The 21,368-nt window shown below is 32.8% G+C and overlaps 1 protein-coding gene across 2 annotated transcripts in view; it reads left to right on the top strand.

The window, feature by feature from the left end:
• shisal1b (shisa like 1b) overlaps nt 1-21,368 on the top strand; it is a 55,692-nt gene that overhangs the window by 28,226 nt on the left and 6,098 nt on the right. The window contains exons 2-4 of one of the 2 annotated variants that reach the window (XM_058767918.1): nt 5,248-5,430; nt 9,944-10,157; nt 15,051-15,389. In XM_058767918.1, coding sequence (XP_058623901.1) covers nt 5,364-5,430; nt 9,944-10,157; nt 15,051-15,389 — 620 coding nt within the window. In that variant the 5' untranslated portion in view covers nt 5,248-5,363. Of the gene's footprint in view, nt 1-5,247; nt 5,431-9,943; nt 10,158-15,050; nt 15,394-21,368 lie in introns of those variants that run through there. The other variant, XM_058767917.1, reaches the window with a different exon arrangement.

Below are 21,368 nucleotides of genomic sequence, written 5' to 3'. Positions count from 1 at the left end.
CTGTAGGCTTATAGGAGGCTTATAGATGTATTTGAAACTCTAATTGATCGATTTTGTGAGACATTCGTTTGTATTAAATTGTTCAGATTTTTTTTTCAATATGCATTCAAATATTTATTCATGTTTATTTCGTGCTGCAAATATTAAATAGGAAAATATCATTTATTCACATGCCGCTTGAACTGAGGCGAATGTAGTTACCTCACTACAAATAAAAGTGCGCAAAACACAGTTATTGTTTGTATCTGATCTTAAAATTTACAGAAAATTTGTGTTATAATAAAAAAGCACAAAGCTTATTGCTATTATTGGGTGGCTTGCGTGCAATGAATGGACTTGAAAACGTTAAATATTATTTCCAAGCATTTATACCATAATTAAAACAGCTTGTGAATAGTCACGTAACGTTATTTACATCAGAAAAATGCTGATGGACCCGGGGCTGACTTGCTATGTGTGCGTGTGTGTGTGTGTATATATATATACTGTGTATATATATATATACATTTAATAGAATTTAGAATGTATATTATTATTAAGATTGAAGAATAATACATTTTAAATACACAAATACAGAAAGAATGATTCAAAATAAATGTATACAAAAATACATAAAACAATTATTAAAGAATAAAGTAAATTTTGAATTAAAAACATATGTTAATATAAGATAGATAGATAGATAGATGATAACATTAAAAATAATATAATTATAATATACTGTATAATACATAAACACACAAACACACACACACACCCCACAACAATAAATAAAACTATTAAAAAGATTAATGAATTAAATAAATTCTAAATTGAATACATATTAATATATTAGATAAATAGCTCCACCCTATAGGGAAAAATCTTGCATTATGTATGGAAAATATGACCTTCTGCACACTGGATTTCGATATCTGGACATTAGCAGAAAAGGAGAATAGAAAAACACTGACTTTTGAGACACAATCACTACCAGAGTAATAGGAACAATAGTTAGTTATGATGAATTCTGTAGAAAAAGAGAAATGCCACATTCTGACACTCAACGCCAAATTAAAATGCTAAAAATATTACATGACGTTCTTGCCTTGTTCTCGCTCGCTTCGTAATCAACAGAAAGCCGCGGTGAGCCTCTCAGCACAAATGCTCTCATAAAGACAGCTGACACATTCAGAAGCACAGTCTAATATTTCATGTTAACATTTCAACTCTGCTGCTGAGATAAAGGCTGCTTAATCAAGCATATTATTAGCTGCTGTACTTTATTACTTCCTTTATTAATGATTTAAGAGCTGATTAGCATGTTCCTTTTTAATGCTTTAATCATTTCTGGGGCTTAGGCATATATCCATTTGGTTGACTAAGATTAAAATTAAAGATGTGAAAGTTTCTCAATTTCCTGACATTTCTGTATAATATACTTTTCTGACTTAATTGTTTTCTCAAATCTTAGCTTTGTGCTTCACAACCTTTATGGGTTTTTTTGTTGTTGTTGTTGTTGTTGTTTTTGTTTGTTTGTTTGTTGTTTTTCAGCATGTGCAACCTTAGAACCAAGACAGCGTGAAAAGGCAACACTTTATGTTATTATTGATCACATTTATTTCTCTCTTTTTCCCCTTGCTTCCATGCTAATGTCAAAAGTTTTCATTTTGAGGAAAGATGATGAATTGTGCTCAATAAATCCATGCACATTTATTAAGAAAGTACATTACATGCGGTTGATAAATAGATAAATAAATAGAATTACAAAATATCATTGCCCGTTATTTGATAAAAGATTGGATTTATAAAAAAGTGTGATAGATTGTGCACAACAATAAAACCTTGGACATTCATTTTTTTAAAAAGCACATCAGATGTGGTTAAAAATAAAAAAATAAAATACAATAAAAATACTGAATTACAAAAATAATAAGGCTACTACTTTTACTACTATTTATCTGCTAAATGAATAACTGTAAATTTTACTGCACACATTATTTGAAGAAAGTTTAAAAAAAAAATCTTATATGTGAATTGTGCACAATAAATCCTAAGACATTCCTTGAAGTACATAAAAAACTAAATAAATAATTAAATAAACATTAAATTACAAAAAAAAATACATTTACTAATATTTATATGTTAATTATTGAATTAATGAATGTTATTATGCACATTATTAAAAAAGGCTTTATAATCTTTCATCAAAAATGTAGTAGCTTACAATTGCTTTTCTTTTTAGCTGACATCATGATCCCCTCTTCCTTTTCAACTCCTCGAATCCAATCACCGACCACTGTTAAATGCATAAAATCCCACGAAAGGACACTGGGTTACAAACTAAATTACATATTGAGTCTACATTAAATACAGCCACTTAAATTTCATCCAGCGCATTAGCCTTATGAAATAAACTAAAACTCTGCATGTAGAACATGAACAGGTATTGTCAGACTGCTGGGGAATCCCACTCCACTTCAACTGACTGAGATCAATTCACCACTCATCTTCCCCAACAACTCAACTATTAGATGTATAGTGTTCTCAGAACTAAACCCAACAACACCTCGTCTTCCACACGCATATTTCTCAGATCCGCCCTCGTCCACAAAACAATGCACAGAGAACAAGGAAGAGCTTGAATCTGGGAAAAGCAAAACGCAGACGGAAAGAACAAATGTGTCTGGGTTTCGTCTCGAGTTTCCTTCTCCTACAGAGCAGCACAATCAGCCTAAATGAGATGAAATTACCAAACAGTTGCAAAAATAAATGTTATATCCATCACCAGCCTGAAATAAACAATCACAGCATGCAGATTAACAACAGTGATTCTGCTAAAAACGCTTTCAAAATCAGCCACAAAAGAACAAGGAGTAATTTAGCCTAAATCCCTTCGCATGCTGTGCGATTTTTTTTTTTTGTTTATTTAAATTTTTTTTACAATGAAACTCTTGATGCATTACAGCAGTTATTAACATGGTAAAGTTTTGTTGTTGTTATTGTTTAAAAAGTGTAATGTACATTTATAATTGGTTTTATTACCTTGGCATTAAAGGGAGTGACAGCAAATTTGACATATCTCTCTCTACTGATCAGTCTTTCAATATTTTTTCCTCTTTTGGAAAGCCATAGGAATGCTATTGTGGATTTTTCTTCTACTAAGAGGCTAAAGGAACACAAACATTAGATTTGTTGTAGTTTCTGTTCACCACTAGCCAAATTTACCAAACTATAACAACTTTTACTTGTGAGAACTTCAAAAATGTGAAAAAATTAGCCATTGTTGCTTGTAAAACTCAAGGTTAGTTTGAATGTATGACCGTAATGTGAAGGTGATGGCAATAAGATGTTGTTACGATGCATATGACAACATATAGACAATAATAATCAATGTTTTCACTGATTATTGCCATTGAAGGCACTTTCAGTGGAGTACAACAACCTAAAATCTCTGACACTGTCAGAACTTCATCAGCTGCTTAGATTCATTGCAATCGCAAATAATTAGGCAACACTTAGCGATCAAAAACTGATGATTTTGCCCTAAAACATAAGAAATCACATGATTCTTGAATTCATCACAAATGAAAAAAGTGTAGAGTGTGCACTGGGTTTCTCAGTTATCACTAAACACTAACGCCGTGACAGAATTTTACAGCTAATGATGTGTCGTTTTGAAACCTTTGCAGATCATTTGTTTTGAACCAGTGATTCACAGCACGTCACATGATTTCAATAAATGACACCTACATGAGTTTTCACAATGACCACTGTGAATGGACTTCCTGTGCTCACTAGTTACAAGCACTACATTACCCATAATGCAGCACAGCAGGATCAAGTCTGGCTGCCTTCAAGTTCACTTGGGTATTTACACATTTTTCTCCTCTCTCTTTTTATTTCTCAAGAAATACAGGAAGCTTTTGCTTAAAACGAAAGGTAAATGTTGTGTAGTTCATGCTTTATGTATAATTTAACATGCTTGCACTGGTGCAAAGAGTTCTTGCCAGGCAAGCCTATGGGTAACACTTTAGAATAATGGGTCGTTTGTTAACATTAGTTAATGTATTAACTAACATGAACTAAGAGTGAACAATACTACTACAGCATTTATTAATCTTAGTTAATGCTATTTTCAGCATTTACTAATGCATTATTAAAATCACAAGTTGTGTTTGTTAACATTAGTTAATGCACTGTGAACTAACATGAACTAACAATGAATGATTGTATTTTTATTAACTAACGTTAACAAAGAGGAATAAATACTGTAATAAATGCATTGTTCATTGTTTGTTCATGTTAGTTAATACATTAACTAATGTTAACAAATGACCCATTATTCTAAAGTGTTACCAGCCTATGAATCAAAATGAAAACTGCATTTTCTGGCTTCATTGCTAACTCTCAAAAACAATGTACAACATGCATTGAAAATAATTAAATCTGGTGGCGTTCATGTCGATTTATGTTTTAAATACACTGTAAAAATAAAATTGAACTTTTGATGCATTACTGCGGTTATTAACACGGTAAAGTTTTTTGTTGCTGTTTAAGAAATTATTTGTTGTTGTTAAGAAACTGAAAGAAATTATTGTTGTTTGAAGCTTTCATGTCTTTTGTTTTATTGATTTATTTTCAGTAAATATATTTTATGTTTTTATTTCTTTTTTGTTGTTGTTTCAATCTTCTTTCCTCTTCCCCTTCGATCTTTTAATATTCTTTCCTCTTTTGGACAGCCATAGGAATGCTATTGTGGATTTTTCTTCTGCTGAGAGGCTAATGGGAAAACAAAAATGATATTTGTTGTAGTTTCTGTTCACCGCTATGCAAATTTACCCAACTATGACAACTTTTACTTGTGAGAACCTCAAAAAAAGGATGAAAAAAGGATCCACTGTTGTTTGGAAAAAATTACCTTTTCCAAGTTTTTTTTTTTTTTCTTTCTTTCTTTCTTTGGAGTCATTTTCCAAGAAAACATGATTTCAGTCTTTCTACTTCATGTTGTTCATGGTTTAATTCAACATGTTACCTATTGGTGAAACAATTTCTGTTATTTTTAAGGCATTCTGGCTTTGAATTCTGGCAGTTTTTTTTTTTTTTTGGTTTGGCTTGACAAAGCAGATTGGAAATAAACTGTGTGAGAAGGTGAACCTCCAACAGTAGATTTGCGCAATCTTGGACTGAAAAAAGACACAAGCAGTGACAGATCTTACCATACAGATGTCCTGGCACAATCATAACACCTGCCCTCTTCTGCTACAGGTGTGCTGGCAAACTGTCGCAGTCATGAACAGAAGCTGGAGATAAAGATGACATCTGGAAGCAGCTGAAGCTGTCAGGCTTCATGTCTCCATCCTCCCCTGAGGGAGGACAAGAAGATGAGTGTCACCAATCATCACTCCTTCAACATCCTGACCATCATCTTCCTCGTTCTGTCTACTACAGGTAAGACAACGTGGGCAGATGGTTTGGTTGGACTTATATACGCAACAGTGGTTCATTATATACCTGCTGTCTGAATTCTGCTGATAGAAGCAAACACTGAGAAATCTAAAACTGACAGTTCAAAAGAACATGGATATTTCTCCAACTATAGGTATTTTTGGGCCTGTGAAGAATTAGAAATTAAGCAATTTATTGATCATTCTGTAAATATGCACAAATATAATATTTCCACATTTTTGGATTATTTTAAATTATTTAATAATACATACACATTTATTCACTTAATTTTATTTTCAAAATGTATTTAATATGATTTTTACTAGGTGCAAATTGACAGTTATAATTTGTGCAAATTTATTCATTTTTATTTATTATTATTGAATCACAGTAAATATTCAAATTTTTCATTTTCATTTGTGTTGATTTTAATTAAAAATGTACTAATTAACATTTTTATATGGGAAAAGGCATGATTAAAGACATGGTTCAAGACTGATATTAAGAGACCACAACAAAGTTGAGTTGCAATTTTTTAATTTTTCATTTTTGGATAGCTTCATTTAATAATATATTATTTATTAAAATTTAAAATGTAATAAGAGCATTTAACTTTATTAAGTGCAAACTGGTAGATGGTTTTAGCAAACATTTAATTATTCCTAAATTAAAATTGCACAGTAAATATTAACATTTTATTATATATTAGGTTTGAGTTGGTTTAAATGTCTATGTGCTGTACTGTAAATACTGTAAATAGTACTTTTACAGTTCTGGATCATTTTAAATTATTGGATAATATTTTCATTCATTTAATTTTAAATTAATTTTAAATTTAATTTATTAGGAGGCAGTCATAATTTGTGCAAACAAAATTATTTAAAATGAACAGAAATCAATATGAAATTGGAATATTTACTGTGTGATTTACCTGAAAAATATATAATTATATATATTTTTTTTCTTTCTCATATTTAATTCTTATTATAGTTTTTAAAATGTAGTAATTCATGAAAAAAAAGGGGTAAAACATTAAACAGGAAAACTAAATGATAAAGACATATTTCAAGACCAATTTAAAGTGACCATAAAAGAGTTGAAACCCATTTGTTTCAATAAAAATCAACCCGTGGGACTGTAGCTGAAGAAACATCCTCTTATCAGATTTACCACTCTCAAACGGCCTTTCTTTCCCAGAATCTCTGAGCTGTCCAATTTGTTTTGTCCATTGTCCATCTGTGTCTCACTGAGCTTGAGATGGTGTCTCACTGTGAGTTCTGCCTCCGCTGGGAGACTGAAGCTTCCATAACATTGATCGGGTGTGAGATAGTATGAGATTACAGGTCATAAAGCTGGATCAAATCGAAAAACCTCTTTAATTATTAAAGACAAGCGTGAGTCATTCACTCTGCAGCAGAGTTTAAAGCTTTGGACAGCAAGGAGAAAATCGTCACGAAGCAAACAACCATGGTGTCAAGAGTCTATAGATGTGGTGTGGTAAATACTACAAAATATCATTAAAAATATCATATTTCATACATTTTAAAACCAGGCATACACACTAATATACATGGTGCAAAGACAAAACATCCTGTAATCCTTAAAAGTCTTTTAATGTCATCTAATGATTATGGTTCTAAATATGCCGGATTTATATTTTGCATATTTTTTGTTATATGAACTATTGTTACTCTGAATGACTTCTTTTCTGTAAATCATGGTAAAAATGCATGATAGTCATTATATCTTGTTCAAAAAGTAAATTAAACAATACATTCTAATTAAAAAACATTTAAAAGAACACTTTAAAGAAAAAAAAGAAAATTAAAGAAATTTAAAGCTTTAAATTTTTACAGTCTTTGATTTTTGTCTTTTGACTTTGGAAAAAAACTAAAAAATAAATAAATAAATAAATAAAATTAAAAAAATATATATATATACACACACACACACATTTTCACTAGAACATCACTACATTCCGTACAAGGAATTTATCAAGGACAATTTTATGACATGCTTATATGAAGTGAATTTTAATACAAAGTGAAATATAATGTTTATTGCTTTTCACTTTGTTTAACATATTGTTGCTATGGTTACCTCCTCAGGTGAGCACCACTTCTGTTTGCAAGCATTTATTTGGCGTCAGGCTAAAATATGAGTTCTTATAACTTGCAATCAAACTTTGATTACTAAAACATTGTTTGGAAATGTTCATTATATAATACATAGAAACTCTTTAGTACTTGTGCTTCTTAAGACTCCCGGCTCTTTGTGTTGACTTCCTTTGGGGGGTTCAAGATTTAATTAAACCACCTCATAATTTGCACCCCGTCTAAATGAGTTTTGAAGCTCGTGCTCTACTTACTTTTCGACTTTTGTCTAATTAAACAAATCAGGTTGAGGTTGATTTTCATGTACGTCTTCATGAAGAAGTGCAGATTTGTCATAAAGACATTAAGGTTTTGTTTAGTATGTCTACACCAGCAAGCTATTTAGGCTGAAACTCTCAGTGATTGAGATTCAAAACAAGTACATGTGGTGCTGCAGCAAGAAAAGCCGTCTTTCTTATGTGACATCTGTGAGCGGTTGTGTCTGCTGGTTCTGTTTGAGTTTTTCAGGGTGAATCTTGTCAACACGGGTTAGTCGCTCAGACCTCGCTGTCACTCTCTGTTTCGAATTCAGAGATGAATAATGAAGCAGAAAATTATTCCGAGCACGTTTTTATGCTTCAGAATACCATCCAGTTTCTGAGAGGTCCACTAAATGTGGTGAGGGTCATTAAATCAGGGTGAATTATAACTGAAATACACTAAAATGCATCTCTTACTAATTAAAAGACTTGGCTGAAGATCAGCCATTTGAAAATGAACTGCTAGCTGAACTGCATGCAACAAAATATGTTAAGCTGCGGCTTAATGACATTTATGACCTTATGACATTTATTACATATGATTTTATGTTTACAATTCATTTGATTTCTATTATATTTTGTTCTATTGTAATCCTTATATTGTATATTTAATATTATCTTTGACTATATGAATATATCTTATATTTGCAATTCATTTTACTTCCATAATATTATATTACATCTTTAATATGACTTTTAGTACATATTAATTTTATTTACAATTCGTTTTACTTCTATTATATTATATTATGATATTTTATTATATTGTAACTGTTATTTTATCTATTTAATATTATCTTTAATATGACTTCATTTTTTATATTTGCAATTCATTTCTCTTCTGTACTATGGCATTTCTATTCTATTCTATTCTATTGTATTATATTATATTATATTATATTATATTATATTATATTATATTATATATTATATTATATTGTATTGTATTATATTATATTATATTATATTATATTATATTATATTATATTATATTATATTATATATTATATTATTGTATTGTATTATATTATATTATTGTATTGTATTGTATTGTATTATATTATATTATATTATATTATATTATATTATATTATATTATATTATATTATATTATATTATATTATATTATATTATATTATACAGCGGTAAAATAAGTATTGAACACATCACCATTTTTCCCAGTAAATATACTGTATTTCTAAAGGTTGTTGACATTAAATTTTCACCAGATGTCGGTAACAACCCAACAAAACAAATATTTTCAGAAATTGAGTTGAATGGAATGACACAGCGAAAATGTACTGAACTACTGAAATGTATTTAATACTGTGTACAAAATCCTTTGTTGGCAATGACAGCTTCAAGACGCCTCCTGTATGGAGAAACTAGTCGCATGCATTGCTCCGGTGTGATTTTGGGCCATTCTTCCACAGAGTCTTCAAATCTGGAAGGTTCTGTGGGACTCTTCTATGAACTCTGATCTTTAGTTCTTATTTTCTATTGGATTCAAGTCAGGTGATTGGCTGGCCATTCTAGCAGCTTTATTTTCTTTCTCTGAAACCTATTGAGAGTTTCCTTGGCTGTGTTTGGGATCATTGTCTTGCTGAAATGTCCACCCTTGTTTCATCTTCATCATTCTGGTACTGTAGGTGTTGGGACTGAACCAGCTAATATTAATTTCCACTGATTAGGGGCAGGATTTCTTTCTAATTACTGAGATTTCAGCTGGTGTCTTGGCTTTCCATGCCTTTTTGCACCTCCCTTTCTTCATGTGTTCAATACTTTTTCCCTGTGTCATTCCATTTTATTACACATAACTTAATTTCTCAACATATTTGATTTGTTTTATTTATATGTATGGATTACTTGGGTTATAACCGACATCTGGTGAAAATTTCAAGTTACCAGCACCCTTAGAAATAAATGTATTGAGAAAAATGGTGACGTGTTCAATACTAATTTTACCTACTGTATTATATTATATTATTATATTATATTGGAGTGGTGTGCACTGATAAATTGTTTACAGTAAGACACAATAAGAGAACATGCATTCAGAAAGTAAATAGGGTAATCTCATATCATGATTGTCTTTCTGCACAGCTCTCTCTGCTCACTTTCGGGTTTGTGAGCCTTACACCGACCAGAAGGGGCGCTACCACTTTGGATTCCACTGTCCTCGTCTCTCGGACAATAAGACGTACATGTTCTGCTGTCACCATAACAACACGGCCTTCAAGTACTGCTGCAACGAGACCGAGTTTCAAACAGTCATGCAGGTCAACCTGACCACATCTCCAGACGGCTACGCTCACAAGTGAGTCTCCTGCCTTCAACTACAAACATGGTGCTGACTCGAGATCCTTATACCAGAGAAAAGCTGCACCAAGTCATTCCTATTTTATGATTCAATACACTGATCCTGGAGTTCATATTAACACTAACAGCCTAGTTGCAACAGCACACATACAGTATGAATTTGGTTACCAATGGCAGGTGTATTTTTCAGATATTATTTTTCTCAGACAAGTGTCCAAACAAGTAAAGGGTTATAGACAATGTGAGTAGTATAGTATATAGTCTCGCATAGCCAAACCTTCAGACTGACAGCTGAAGGTCTGGAATCCATGGCAGCTTTTATTGGCCAAGGCCATGAGCCATGAGGCCATGAGGCCATTTGACCGACATGTCAAACAACAAATCACAGTTCGTTTCGTTCAGCATCACATTTCGGGGCGTGGAAATGTCGCCACAATAACAGACTAAAAATGTTAAACTGTTAAAAGTGTAAAACTCTTGGACGTGTTTTAAAGATTCTATGCCACGAACTTTAAATATTAAACATACTTTAGAAAATGCAGCGTTTAGTTGATAAGTGCTCGTCGTCACAGTTGTAACCACAACGGCTTTCTTCTTTCGTGAGGGGGTTTGGCGTCACAGCATCTTTGTTTCCAGGCCGAACGTTAAAGAACGCGACACAAACGTCTCCCGGAAATCCTGTAGAATTCAACCAATCTGATGAGGACTTCAAACCTCCTGAAGTTTTTTCACTTTTGTGTGCCATATGCATCAGATGTTCAGCCAGTGGTCCGTGGGCGTGAAGTCTGAGGCTGAGACTATATAGTATACGGCTGGTCATGTCACCCAGCTACATACTGTATATATTAGTTAACTTCTCTTTTTAATAGTCTCAAATGAAATAAGTTATCATAGTACTTATAGTGTTTTTTGATCTTTTGATCTTTTTGCATCATATACGAGAAAAGAATTTCAACAAAAAAAACTGTGACTCACTTTGTTTTTGTTCCTCATAAATCCATTTTGGAAGTATTATGTCACCAGTTTGTTTGTTTATTTATTAAATATAAAACAACCTATAACTAATAATATTTACAATTCAGTACATAACAATAGCTAAATTAAATTAATATTTAAAATAATAATATTATATTAGTCATTTAAATATTTGTATATACATATTTATTTTAAATACTATTACCTGTTTCCTGTTTTTTGTTTTAATATAACATTATCAAAAGTATATATTTTAATTGAAAAAAGCCTAAATTCAAATTGTCAAAATATAACTAACATATTCAATCTGTAATTCATAATACAACCTGAATTCCGAAAATGTTGGGACATTTTTTTAAATTTGAATAAAACGAAAACTAAAAGACTTTCAAATCACATGAGCCAATATTTTATTCACAATAGAACATAGAGAACATAAATGTTTAAACAGAGAAATTTTACACTTTTATCCACTAAATGAGCTCATTTCAAATTTGATGCCTGCTACAGGTTTCAAAAAAGTTGGCACAGGGGCAACAAAGGGCTGAAAAAGCAAGACATTTTGAAAAGATTCAGCTGGGAGAACATCTAGCAACTAATTAAGTTAATTGACATCAGGTCTGTAACATGATTAGCCATAAAAGGGATGTCTTTCAGAGTCTCTCAGAAGTAAAGATGGGCAGAAGCTCTCCAATCTGTGAAAGAGTGCGTAAAAAGATTGTGAAATACTTTAAAAACAACGTTCTTCAACATCAAATTGCAAAGGCTTTGCAAATCTCATCATCTACAGGGCATAACATCATCAAAAGATTCAGAGAAACTGGAGAAATCTCTGTGCGTAAGGGACAAGGCCAAAGACGGGATGTCCGTGGTCTTTGGCCCCTCAGACGACACTGCATCACTCATCAGCATGATTCTGTCATTGACATTATTAAATGGGCCCAGGAATACTTCCAGAAACCACTGTCGGTAAACACAATCCGCCGTGCCATCTGCAGATGCCAGCTTAAGCTCTATCATGCAAAAAGGAGGCCATATATGAACATGGTCCAGAAGCACCGTCGTGTCCTGTGGGCTAAAGCTCATTTCAAATGGATTGTTTCAAAGTGGAAAAGTCTTCTATGGTCAGACGAGTCCAAATTTGACATTCTTGTTGGAAATCACAGACACCGTGTCCTTTCGTGTCAGTTCAAAAGCCAGCATCTCTGATGGTATGGGGGTGCATAAGTGCATACGGTATGGGCAGCTTGCATGTTTTGGAAGGCACTATGAATGCTGAAAGGTATATAAAGGTTTTAGAGCAACATATGCTCCCATCCAGACAACGTCTATTTCAGGGAAGGCCTTGTGTGTTTCAGCAGGACAATGCAAAACCATATACTGCAGCTATTACAACAGCATGGCTTCGTAGTAGAAGAGTCCGGGTGCTGAATTGGCCTGCCTGCAGTCCAGATCTTTCACCTATAGAGTGAAACATTCAGTGCATCATTAAAAGAAAAATACGACCACACATTCCCTTCAGCAGCTGGAAACCTATATCAGTCAAGAATGGGACCAAATTCAAAACAACAAAACTCCAGAAACTCATAACTTCAATGCCTAGACATCTTCAAACTGTTTTGAAAAGAAGAGGAGATGCTACACCATGGTAAACATGCCCCCGTCCCAACTATTTTGAGACCTGTAGCAGGCATCAGATTTGAAATGAGCTCGTTTTGTGCATAAAATTGTAACATTTAACATTTATGTTATCTATGTTCTATTGTGAATAAAATATTGGCTCATGTGATTTGAAACATGGCTCATGTGATTTTGGGTTGTACACTTTGATTAATCATATTGTAAATTAATATTTATTATAACATTAATCATATATAAATAAAATATTTTGTTTAAATTATGAAGTGACATAAAAGATTAAAAATAGAGCAGCTGTGTATTGCAAGGGCGTCATTATACAGTACATAACTGACAGCAGAATGATGGTATATGACCAATCAGAATCAAGTATTCCAGAGCTCTGCGATAATATTGGTTAACATTTTTATCAACAGAAAAATGATTTCAGGTGAAAGATTTTTTGACAGATCATAAAAGCCAAATCGATTTTTTGCCCAGAGGTCACACCTGTTATATTAACAATACAATACTAACTGCTCTCAGATCAGGGTAACAGCCTCATGCTCATGACAGCTAATGATGTGGAAATGTCTGAGGCCGTGATGTGCTGCTGCGCTCTCAAGCAGGATGAAGTTACTGAAAGGGCGGCCGTCCTGGTGGGAAGCCATTTCATTCTCATCTGTGGTCAGCAGGATGTAGCCAGTGATATTTAGGTTTGGCCTGAGGTTAAACCACCCTCAGAAGCAGCCGAGAGGACAGGAACCCACATCTTTGGACGCTTTGGCATATAAAGGCATATCTAGTGCAGATTTGAGTTATTGTGCATCAGGCTATTGTGAGTCCAGGTTAAAATGAAATTATGCCACATCGACGATCGACGCCAACAAGCCATGATAAGTGTCTGTGATTATGGCCCAGAATCACAGAATTTGTTAATAATGTTATGGTCTGTCAGCTGCGCAAAGTTAGCGATATGTGAATAATATTTGAAATATCAAAATGTTGTTTAAAGCTAAATAAATAAACAGGAGATTTTAGAATTTTATATTTTATATATTTAACTTGTTTAAGAAGGGCCCCAGCTATATTTTTGTATATTATCATCAGAAATATTAGATAAATAATTTCACACAAATAGTGACACAATGCCCTGCACTGTTTGCTACAGAAAAAGTCAAAAATTTAAATGCATTTGTTATATAGATATTAGACAAAGTAGTAGTAGTAGTATAGTAGTAGTAGTAAATATTTAATTCATAATATTTTTGGCATACGTTTTGCATCATATGAAACGAGTCAGCCACCTATGATGTTCCTCATAAATCCATTTTGGCAGTAGTATGTCATCAGTATTATTATTATTATTATTATTATACATTAAATATTAACATTTATAATGCATAATATTCACATTTCAATAAAACATAAAAACCTAATTAAATGCAATGTAATATTTAATATAATATTAATTTAACCATTTTAATATTTTATATAAATATTTTTGTTTTAAATACTGTTACCTTTTTTTGGTAAACATTTTGCATCATATGAGACTAAGCCAGCAACTTTACAAGAACTTTGTGACCCACTTTGCTTTTTGTCCTCATAAATCTCTTTTGGCAGTAGTATGTCACCAGATATTTGAATGATATTTTCCTAGATAAACATCCGATAAATTTTCCGCTTAATCAAAGTTGACTTTCTTTAGCAGACTGTTTGAAACTCTTTTTTTTTACATCACATAAAAAAGTGAGGGTCCTTTTATCACATGTATTACTTTACAATTTGTTTAAAACTAGTCCGTAATTCAGCTTCATGTACTCGCCAAATCCAGTTTCACTCCCGTACTGTTGGACTCTGGGTACCAGCATCAAAGAGATCACACACACATGGCATCTGTTCCCCTTTGCTCTCGGCTCTAATAACACCATACATTATCGAGACCTCAATATTGTCCCTGTCAGTTGTGGCCTTGTCTGACAGCACAAGGCCTGCGCTTCATCAAAAAGAGAAAGTTTTGCTTTTACTGCAGTTTTCTTTCAGTCTGGGCAGGGATTTATACTCAGAAGGAACTGTAAAACGGTTTATTAACACTAAATGCCTCATATAATGCTAATGAAGTTTGAATTTATTGAAGTAGCCTACTTCAGCTTTTATAAGACCACTAATACTGCTAAAGAGTTTCCATCCACTTTGCAAGGTTTTTTGATACTGTATATCATTAAAAAAAAAATTTTGTTTATGGCCACATAAAATGTTAAGTGCATCTAATTCTTCCCTGTTTTCTCTGTCACAGCAATTACTCTGCATTAATCGGCGTGTGGATCTACGGATTCTTCGTCATGGTGCTGCTAGCGCTCGATTTTCTGTATTACTCGGCCATGAACTATGAGGTGTGCCGGGTTTATCTGGAGAAGTGCGGGTTGGGCGGTCGTTGGCTGAAACAGGCCCGCAGTCAGTGGCACGGCGACGGACAGGAGGAGAGGGACGGACAGCCCGCTCAACACTCTCAACCCACAGCTCCGTCAGAACCTCAAGAGCAACGTCATGAACACAGCTGCAGTCAGACCAGACACAGCCTGACGGGAGACACACAGAGCCCAGCACAGACCGCACACAACACCACAACAGCCTGGTGAGTGAACCACAAACCACACAGAAACTTACTCAGTGCATCTTTAAAGGAATGTTTCTGTACAAGTTAAGCCCATTCAGAAGTATTAAGCTCAGTGTTGATTACTGAGAAAGTCATTTTCACTTATCCCAAATGTTTTTAAGACAAAAATGTGGGCTACAATGCATGAGACACTTACAATAGAAGTGAATGGGGCCATTATGTAAATGTTACAACAACAGAATGAATAAAAAGTTTAATGTGAAAATTAATTGCTTACCAACTACTGTAAAACCTCCCCAAAAATCCAATTTTACAACTTCATTGCAACACCATAAAAATCCTAACACCCTAAAATGACGGGAAAAAAATATTTAAACATCTTCAGTTTTAACAATGCCCATTTTAAAAGAAAATATGCAGTAAGTGCTTTTAAAAAATTATACATCTTTACATTTCTGCTTGTAATTGCTTATTAACCCAATGTTCATGACAATTTAATGCTGTTAAGCATAACACACTAAAATGACGATTTAAACATCTTTACACTTTAAATAATGCAAAATTGAAGTTTTTTATTAAAGTAAATTGAAGTTTTACATTTCTGCTTTTAAGGCACCACAGGTGAATAGGTTTAAATAAATAAATAACAATAAAATAAAATAAAATACATTAACTAACAGATAAAACCTTACTTAGCCAGTTGATTAATCACAGGAAATTAAGACAGTTTTGTATATTAAGATTTTTTTTTAAATGCAAATGATGCATTATCTACTTAAATATGCACTAATTTGCATAAATTCCAAAACAGAAATCTGAACATTTGATGAACATTTTGTAGGCATACGGTTTTTTACAGAGGGGATTTTGGTTATCTCTCAATAAATTAGAAAATACTGTCAACAGTCAGGAAACAAAAAAGTTTTGGGAATATAATATGTGACCCTGGACCACAAAACCAGTCTTAAGTGTCAATTTTTCGAAATTAAGATTTATCAATCATCTGAAAGTTGAATAAATAAGTTTTCCATTGATGTATGTTTTGTTAGGATCGGACAATATTTGGGCGAGATACAACTATTTGAAAATCTGGAATCTGAGGGTGCAAGAAAATTTCCTTTAAAGTTGTCTTTAGCAATGCATATTACTAACCAAAAATGAAGTTTTTATACATTTACGGTAAGACATTTACAAATATCTTCATGGAACATGATCTTTACTTAATATCCTAATGATTTTTGGCATAAAAGAAAAATTGATATTTGACCCATACAATGTATTTTTGGCTATTACTACAAATATACCCCAGCGACTTAAGACAGGTTTTGTGGTCCAGGGTCACATATATGAAAATATATGAATAAATCCCTCTATAAAAACCTTCAGAATAAAACTGTAAAGTGTGATGTAAATGCTACTAAAGTGGAAGATTCTGGTTTATTGCTTGGAGAGGGGGGGGCAATGAGAAAGTTGCATTGAAAAATATGTTTTGTAATCGAAATCTACAGATGCAAATAGATGAAGTTTAATAAAATAAATACTTAAATGTGTATTTTGGATATTTTCAATCCACTAGTCTGAAAGAAGATAAGTTATGGAAGCAAAATATCTCAAAATTGACCAGTGTATGAAAAAACAATGGTTTTCCCTTTAGTGTCTTGCCTTAAATTGCCCAAAAATGTGGCTCCATTCACCTCATTGTAACCTCCAATTTTGCTTTTCTTTACAGAAAACGAGGGACAAAGACAAAAATTATTAAAGTGGATTGAGGTTAAATTGTAGTGAACCTGGAATATTTTAAGCACACACTCTTTCATAATCCTCACAAACTTCACAATCCATGTAAACTAAACCCCATGTCCTCAACACACACACACACACACACACACTAGAGGAGTTTACTCACACTGACGGGTGTATATCCTCTCGGGGGAGTTACACATAATTGGCCATGAACCAGATGCATCATCATCATCCCAAGCTGCAGATCCAACGCTTTAAAAATACCTTTTCCTGCAATCTACACAAACAGCAGATCCGTTTGCTAGCAGAACTAGGTCACAATCAAGAATCGTTTTTCTGTTGCTAGAGTGCTGTCCTTGATTCTGACATATACAGGTCAAACACGTCAAAAAGTAAACAAAACTTCACTGCAAACTCTATATAATACAGTGCTTTTTTAGTTGAGGAAACTTCAAGTCACAAGGTTTTGATTTTTACAGTTCTTTTCAATTTATTGTAAATGACAAAGTAGAACTTTCATATTGTATTATGTTATCATATTAACTGATCTGTTAACATTCTTAATTGCATACTTATCATTTACTGTATCACTTCAATAATAGCATTTGCAATAACATTAACAATTTCTTTCAGATGCTGCTACACAGTGAAAGATCATGAATATTTAATGAGCACTGAGGCGGTGTATGATTGGTTGTCTGCTGCAAAACAACCAGCATTCTATTGTTTTCTATCATTTTATAATATGACAGTCACAATAAAATATTCAGGTTTAAATTCTGGTTAAGAAACATTTTACACTGCAAAAAAAAAAAAAAAAACCTTTTCTTGTTTTGTATTTTCATCTTGTTTTTCAGTACAAATATCAAATCATTAAATCATTGGTCATTTGGTTTTTATTTATGTGGTTGTGCTGAGTGGCCCCGCCCACAGTGAGATCTCATTGGTCAAACACTCAGTCCATATAGCTGTATTGTCTTCAGATATGTTCTGATTGGCTGAGATTTGGTTGGTTTGTGCAGCATTTTTGCTTTCAGTGGAAACAAAAAAAACTTCTTACTTGAATTTTTGTAATTTTCCAGTTCACATATCAAGACATTCTTAAATCAATGTGGCATACATTTACTTGACAAGCAAAATTCATAAATCAAATGTTAATTTCTGAAAAAAAAAAAAAACATCTAAATTAATGTTTATACTTAAAAACAGAAAAATATATTTGGCAATAAATAAAATAAAATAAACAATTGAAGAGAAAACAAGTTTTTTTCTTACATCATTGGCAGATGTTTTTTCTTGTTTTACGCATAAACAAGACTTAATATTTCAATTAATTTTGCTTGATATAATAATATTTAGATATTTGTACTGGAAAATAAGACAAAAGTACTGAGAAGGAGCATAATTTTTTTGTAGTGTAGGGACATGAGGGGTCTATTGACATTTTTCAGAAAACCATTATTTCTGCAAATTCATACAAATTTGAAACGAGTAAATGATGGCAGAATTTTATTTTTGGGTGAACTATCACTTTAAACATAGTTTGACAGCTCTTTAGTGTCTCAAACACAACTCTTGAACATCTTTCAAGTATTTGATCGCATGAACCTCACTAACTCTGAACTCCAGCGACTCGTCCGTGGGTGTGCTGTCTGAGGAGAAACGCATACAGACACACACTATTCTCTTACAGTGCACAAGTGTGTCAGCAAGACGCTGTAGCTGTGTTAGTCTGAGTGAATACCCATCTAATTAAGCCTGTCGTTTGTGCTGAACCCTCTCATTAACAATCACAGGAGTCTCTGAAAGCTTCAGCCTCCAAGCGGAGACTTCGAAACTGCTAAGAGACAGATCAACGAGATGAGTATGACACTGTGTGAGCTTTAAAGCAGACATGACTCCAAAAAGCTTCAAGCCATAAATCACGTCTTTATGTAAATCTGAGTTTAACCAATCATGACATCTGGCACGCTACATGACATTTTGTTGGTCACTTCTTTTCTATTATGTGGCCCCGCCCACTGTGAAATCTCATAGGTCAAAACCTCTATCCATATAGCTGTCGTCATCAAGTATGTTCTGTTTGGCTGAGATTTGACTGGTTTGTGCAGCATTTTTTTCTTTCATGGGGATAGAATTAAAGTATTGATGCTGGAAAATGTTATTTAAAAATATCAATATACTATAGGTATAATGTTACTGTATTATATATAGAATAAAAATAATAATGTATATTAATCATATAAACTTTTAGAAAAACAGATATTAAAATACTTATTATTACTACATATTGTTATTATCTATATATCTATTTATAAAAACTGTTATTATTTATTTTTTATTATTATTATTACTAAATCAAACATAAATCATTGTAAGTATAATACAATTATTTTTCATATCCATCTATAAAGTTATTATTATTATTATTATTATTATGTTATATTATATAATAATAATAATAATAATAATAGATACCAAAAACAACAACAATGGAATAAATTGTCTAATTATTATTATTATTACTACTGCTACTAAATCACATATATAGTAAATTACTGTAAGACTAATACAATTATTATTTTTGTATCTATCTATAAAGTTATTATATATACAGTGTATGTGTATATATGTGTATATATATATATATATATATATAAACAACAACAATAAATTGTCTTATGTATGTGTGAGCATTAATATTATTATTAACTAAATCACATACAATAATAAATCATTGTAAGAATAATACAACTATTTTTCATTTATACGTCTATAGTTATTATTATTATTATTATTATTATGTGTATATTTAAACATATATAAAAAATAATGATGATTATAATAACAACAACAACAATATTGATAAATTGTCTTATTGTTATTTTATGATTTTATTTTAAATATGATAGTTACAGATTTGTTTTCTCTTCAGTCTATAGTAAATGAGTTCTTTAGTGTATAGTGGCACTGAAAAGCACAGCATGTTATTGTACAAGCTCAAGACATGAATTGCCTTTCATAAGAGGGCTCAGGGTTGGATGGTCGAGATCTTTAAAGCCCCTTCCCCAAGAGCATTGTGGGAATTTACTGAATTGAGTCCAGCTCAGAGGGGAACATCTGTTAGAGAGAAAAAAAGAAAGAAAAAGACGACCACAAATGGAGGTCCCTGACCAAAATAGAACTAAGTGAATTCAATTACTGCTTACGGTCTATTCATAAAGCCGTTTATATGGGTCGGATCACTCTCTGCCCGTTTACTGTGTTTTTATTTGAGGGCTACGTGCCGTTTCCCTCCTGCTGGCCTGAGAAAACACTGCCAGGGTCTTTAAATGGCATCTGATTCTTATATTGTGTGATCTAGAGAAGGGCAGAGGCCCAGGGGAATGATGGGGGAAGATCTTGTGTGTTCGCGCTGCAGCATCTGGTTTGACTGACGTGTCATGCATGGGAATCAGCTTTAAAAGCCTATAAACAGGACACATTTTATTAAGAACCATATTTCAGTGCCCCCTTAAGACACATTGAGATTCGCTGATGGTTTATGCGATTAGATCCTGGTTGCTCAGCATGTCAGATTGATGGTTTTTTGGACGTTGTCAAACACAAGAGAAAACATTTATTGCTAGGTTGTTCATTATTGCTTTTAGGACATTGCTGAAATCTCTTCTGAGTATCTAGATGGCACACGTGGAATTACAGGGGTCTTTGTCTTTGCTTCTCAGACGTTCCTCCTGACATAAATGTCTCTATTTGCTCTCAGTTTAAATGTGTTGCTGTCAATGAGAAACAGATGTAATGAAATTTAAAATAGTTATTCAAAGTAGGGTTGGGGGGGGGATACAGAACCAATTTCCATGGTGTTTGTTTCTGTTATGGATCTCACACACACACACATTCTACTGCATTCTTAAAATAATATGAATGTGTTCTTTGCTTCATTTTGTAAGCACTAAACACACATCGTCGAAATCCAATTTCTGAGTTAATGATTGAGTCTGTCCATTTTAGTGAATCGCAAACATGTAGCGTGGCCAGTGATTTCTGATTCCAGAGACAATGACTCATACGAGCTGGATCTTTTTAGCAAATCCACAAACATACAGCACGACCAGTGAAGTCAGATTCTCTTATGAGTCATTTCTTTAGAACGAATCACAAATATACAGTGTGACCAGTATAGTCAAATTCCCAACAGAATGACTCTCATTAACTGCTACCTTTTAGTGAATCACAAACACACAGTGCAACAAG

This window comes from Onychostoma macrolepis, chromosome 25 (genome assembly GCF_012432095.1).
Source record: "Onychostoma macrolepis isolate SWU-2019 chromosome 25, ASM1243209v1, whole genome shotgun sequence".
NCBI lineage: Eukaryota > Metazoa > Chordata > Actinopteri > Cypriniformes > Cyprinidae > Onychostoma > Onychostoma macrolepis.
This window is presented reverse-complemented; position numbering and strand designations above follow the sequence as displayed.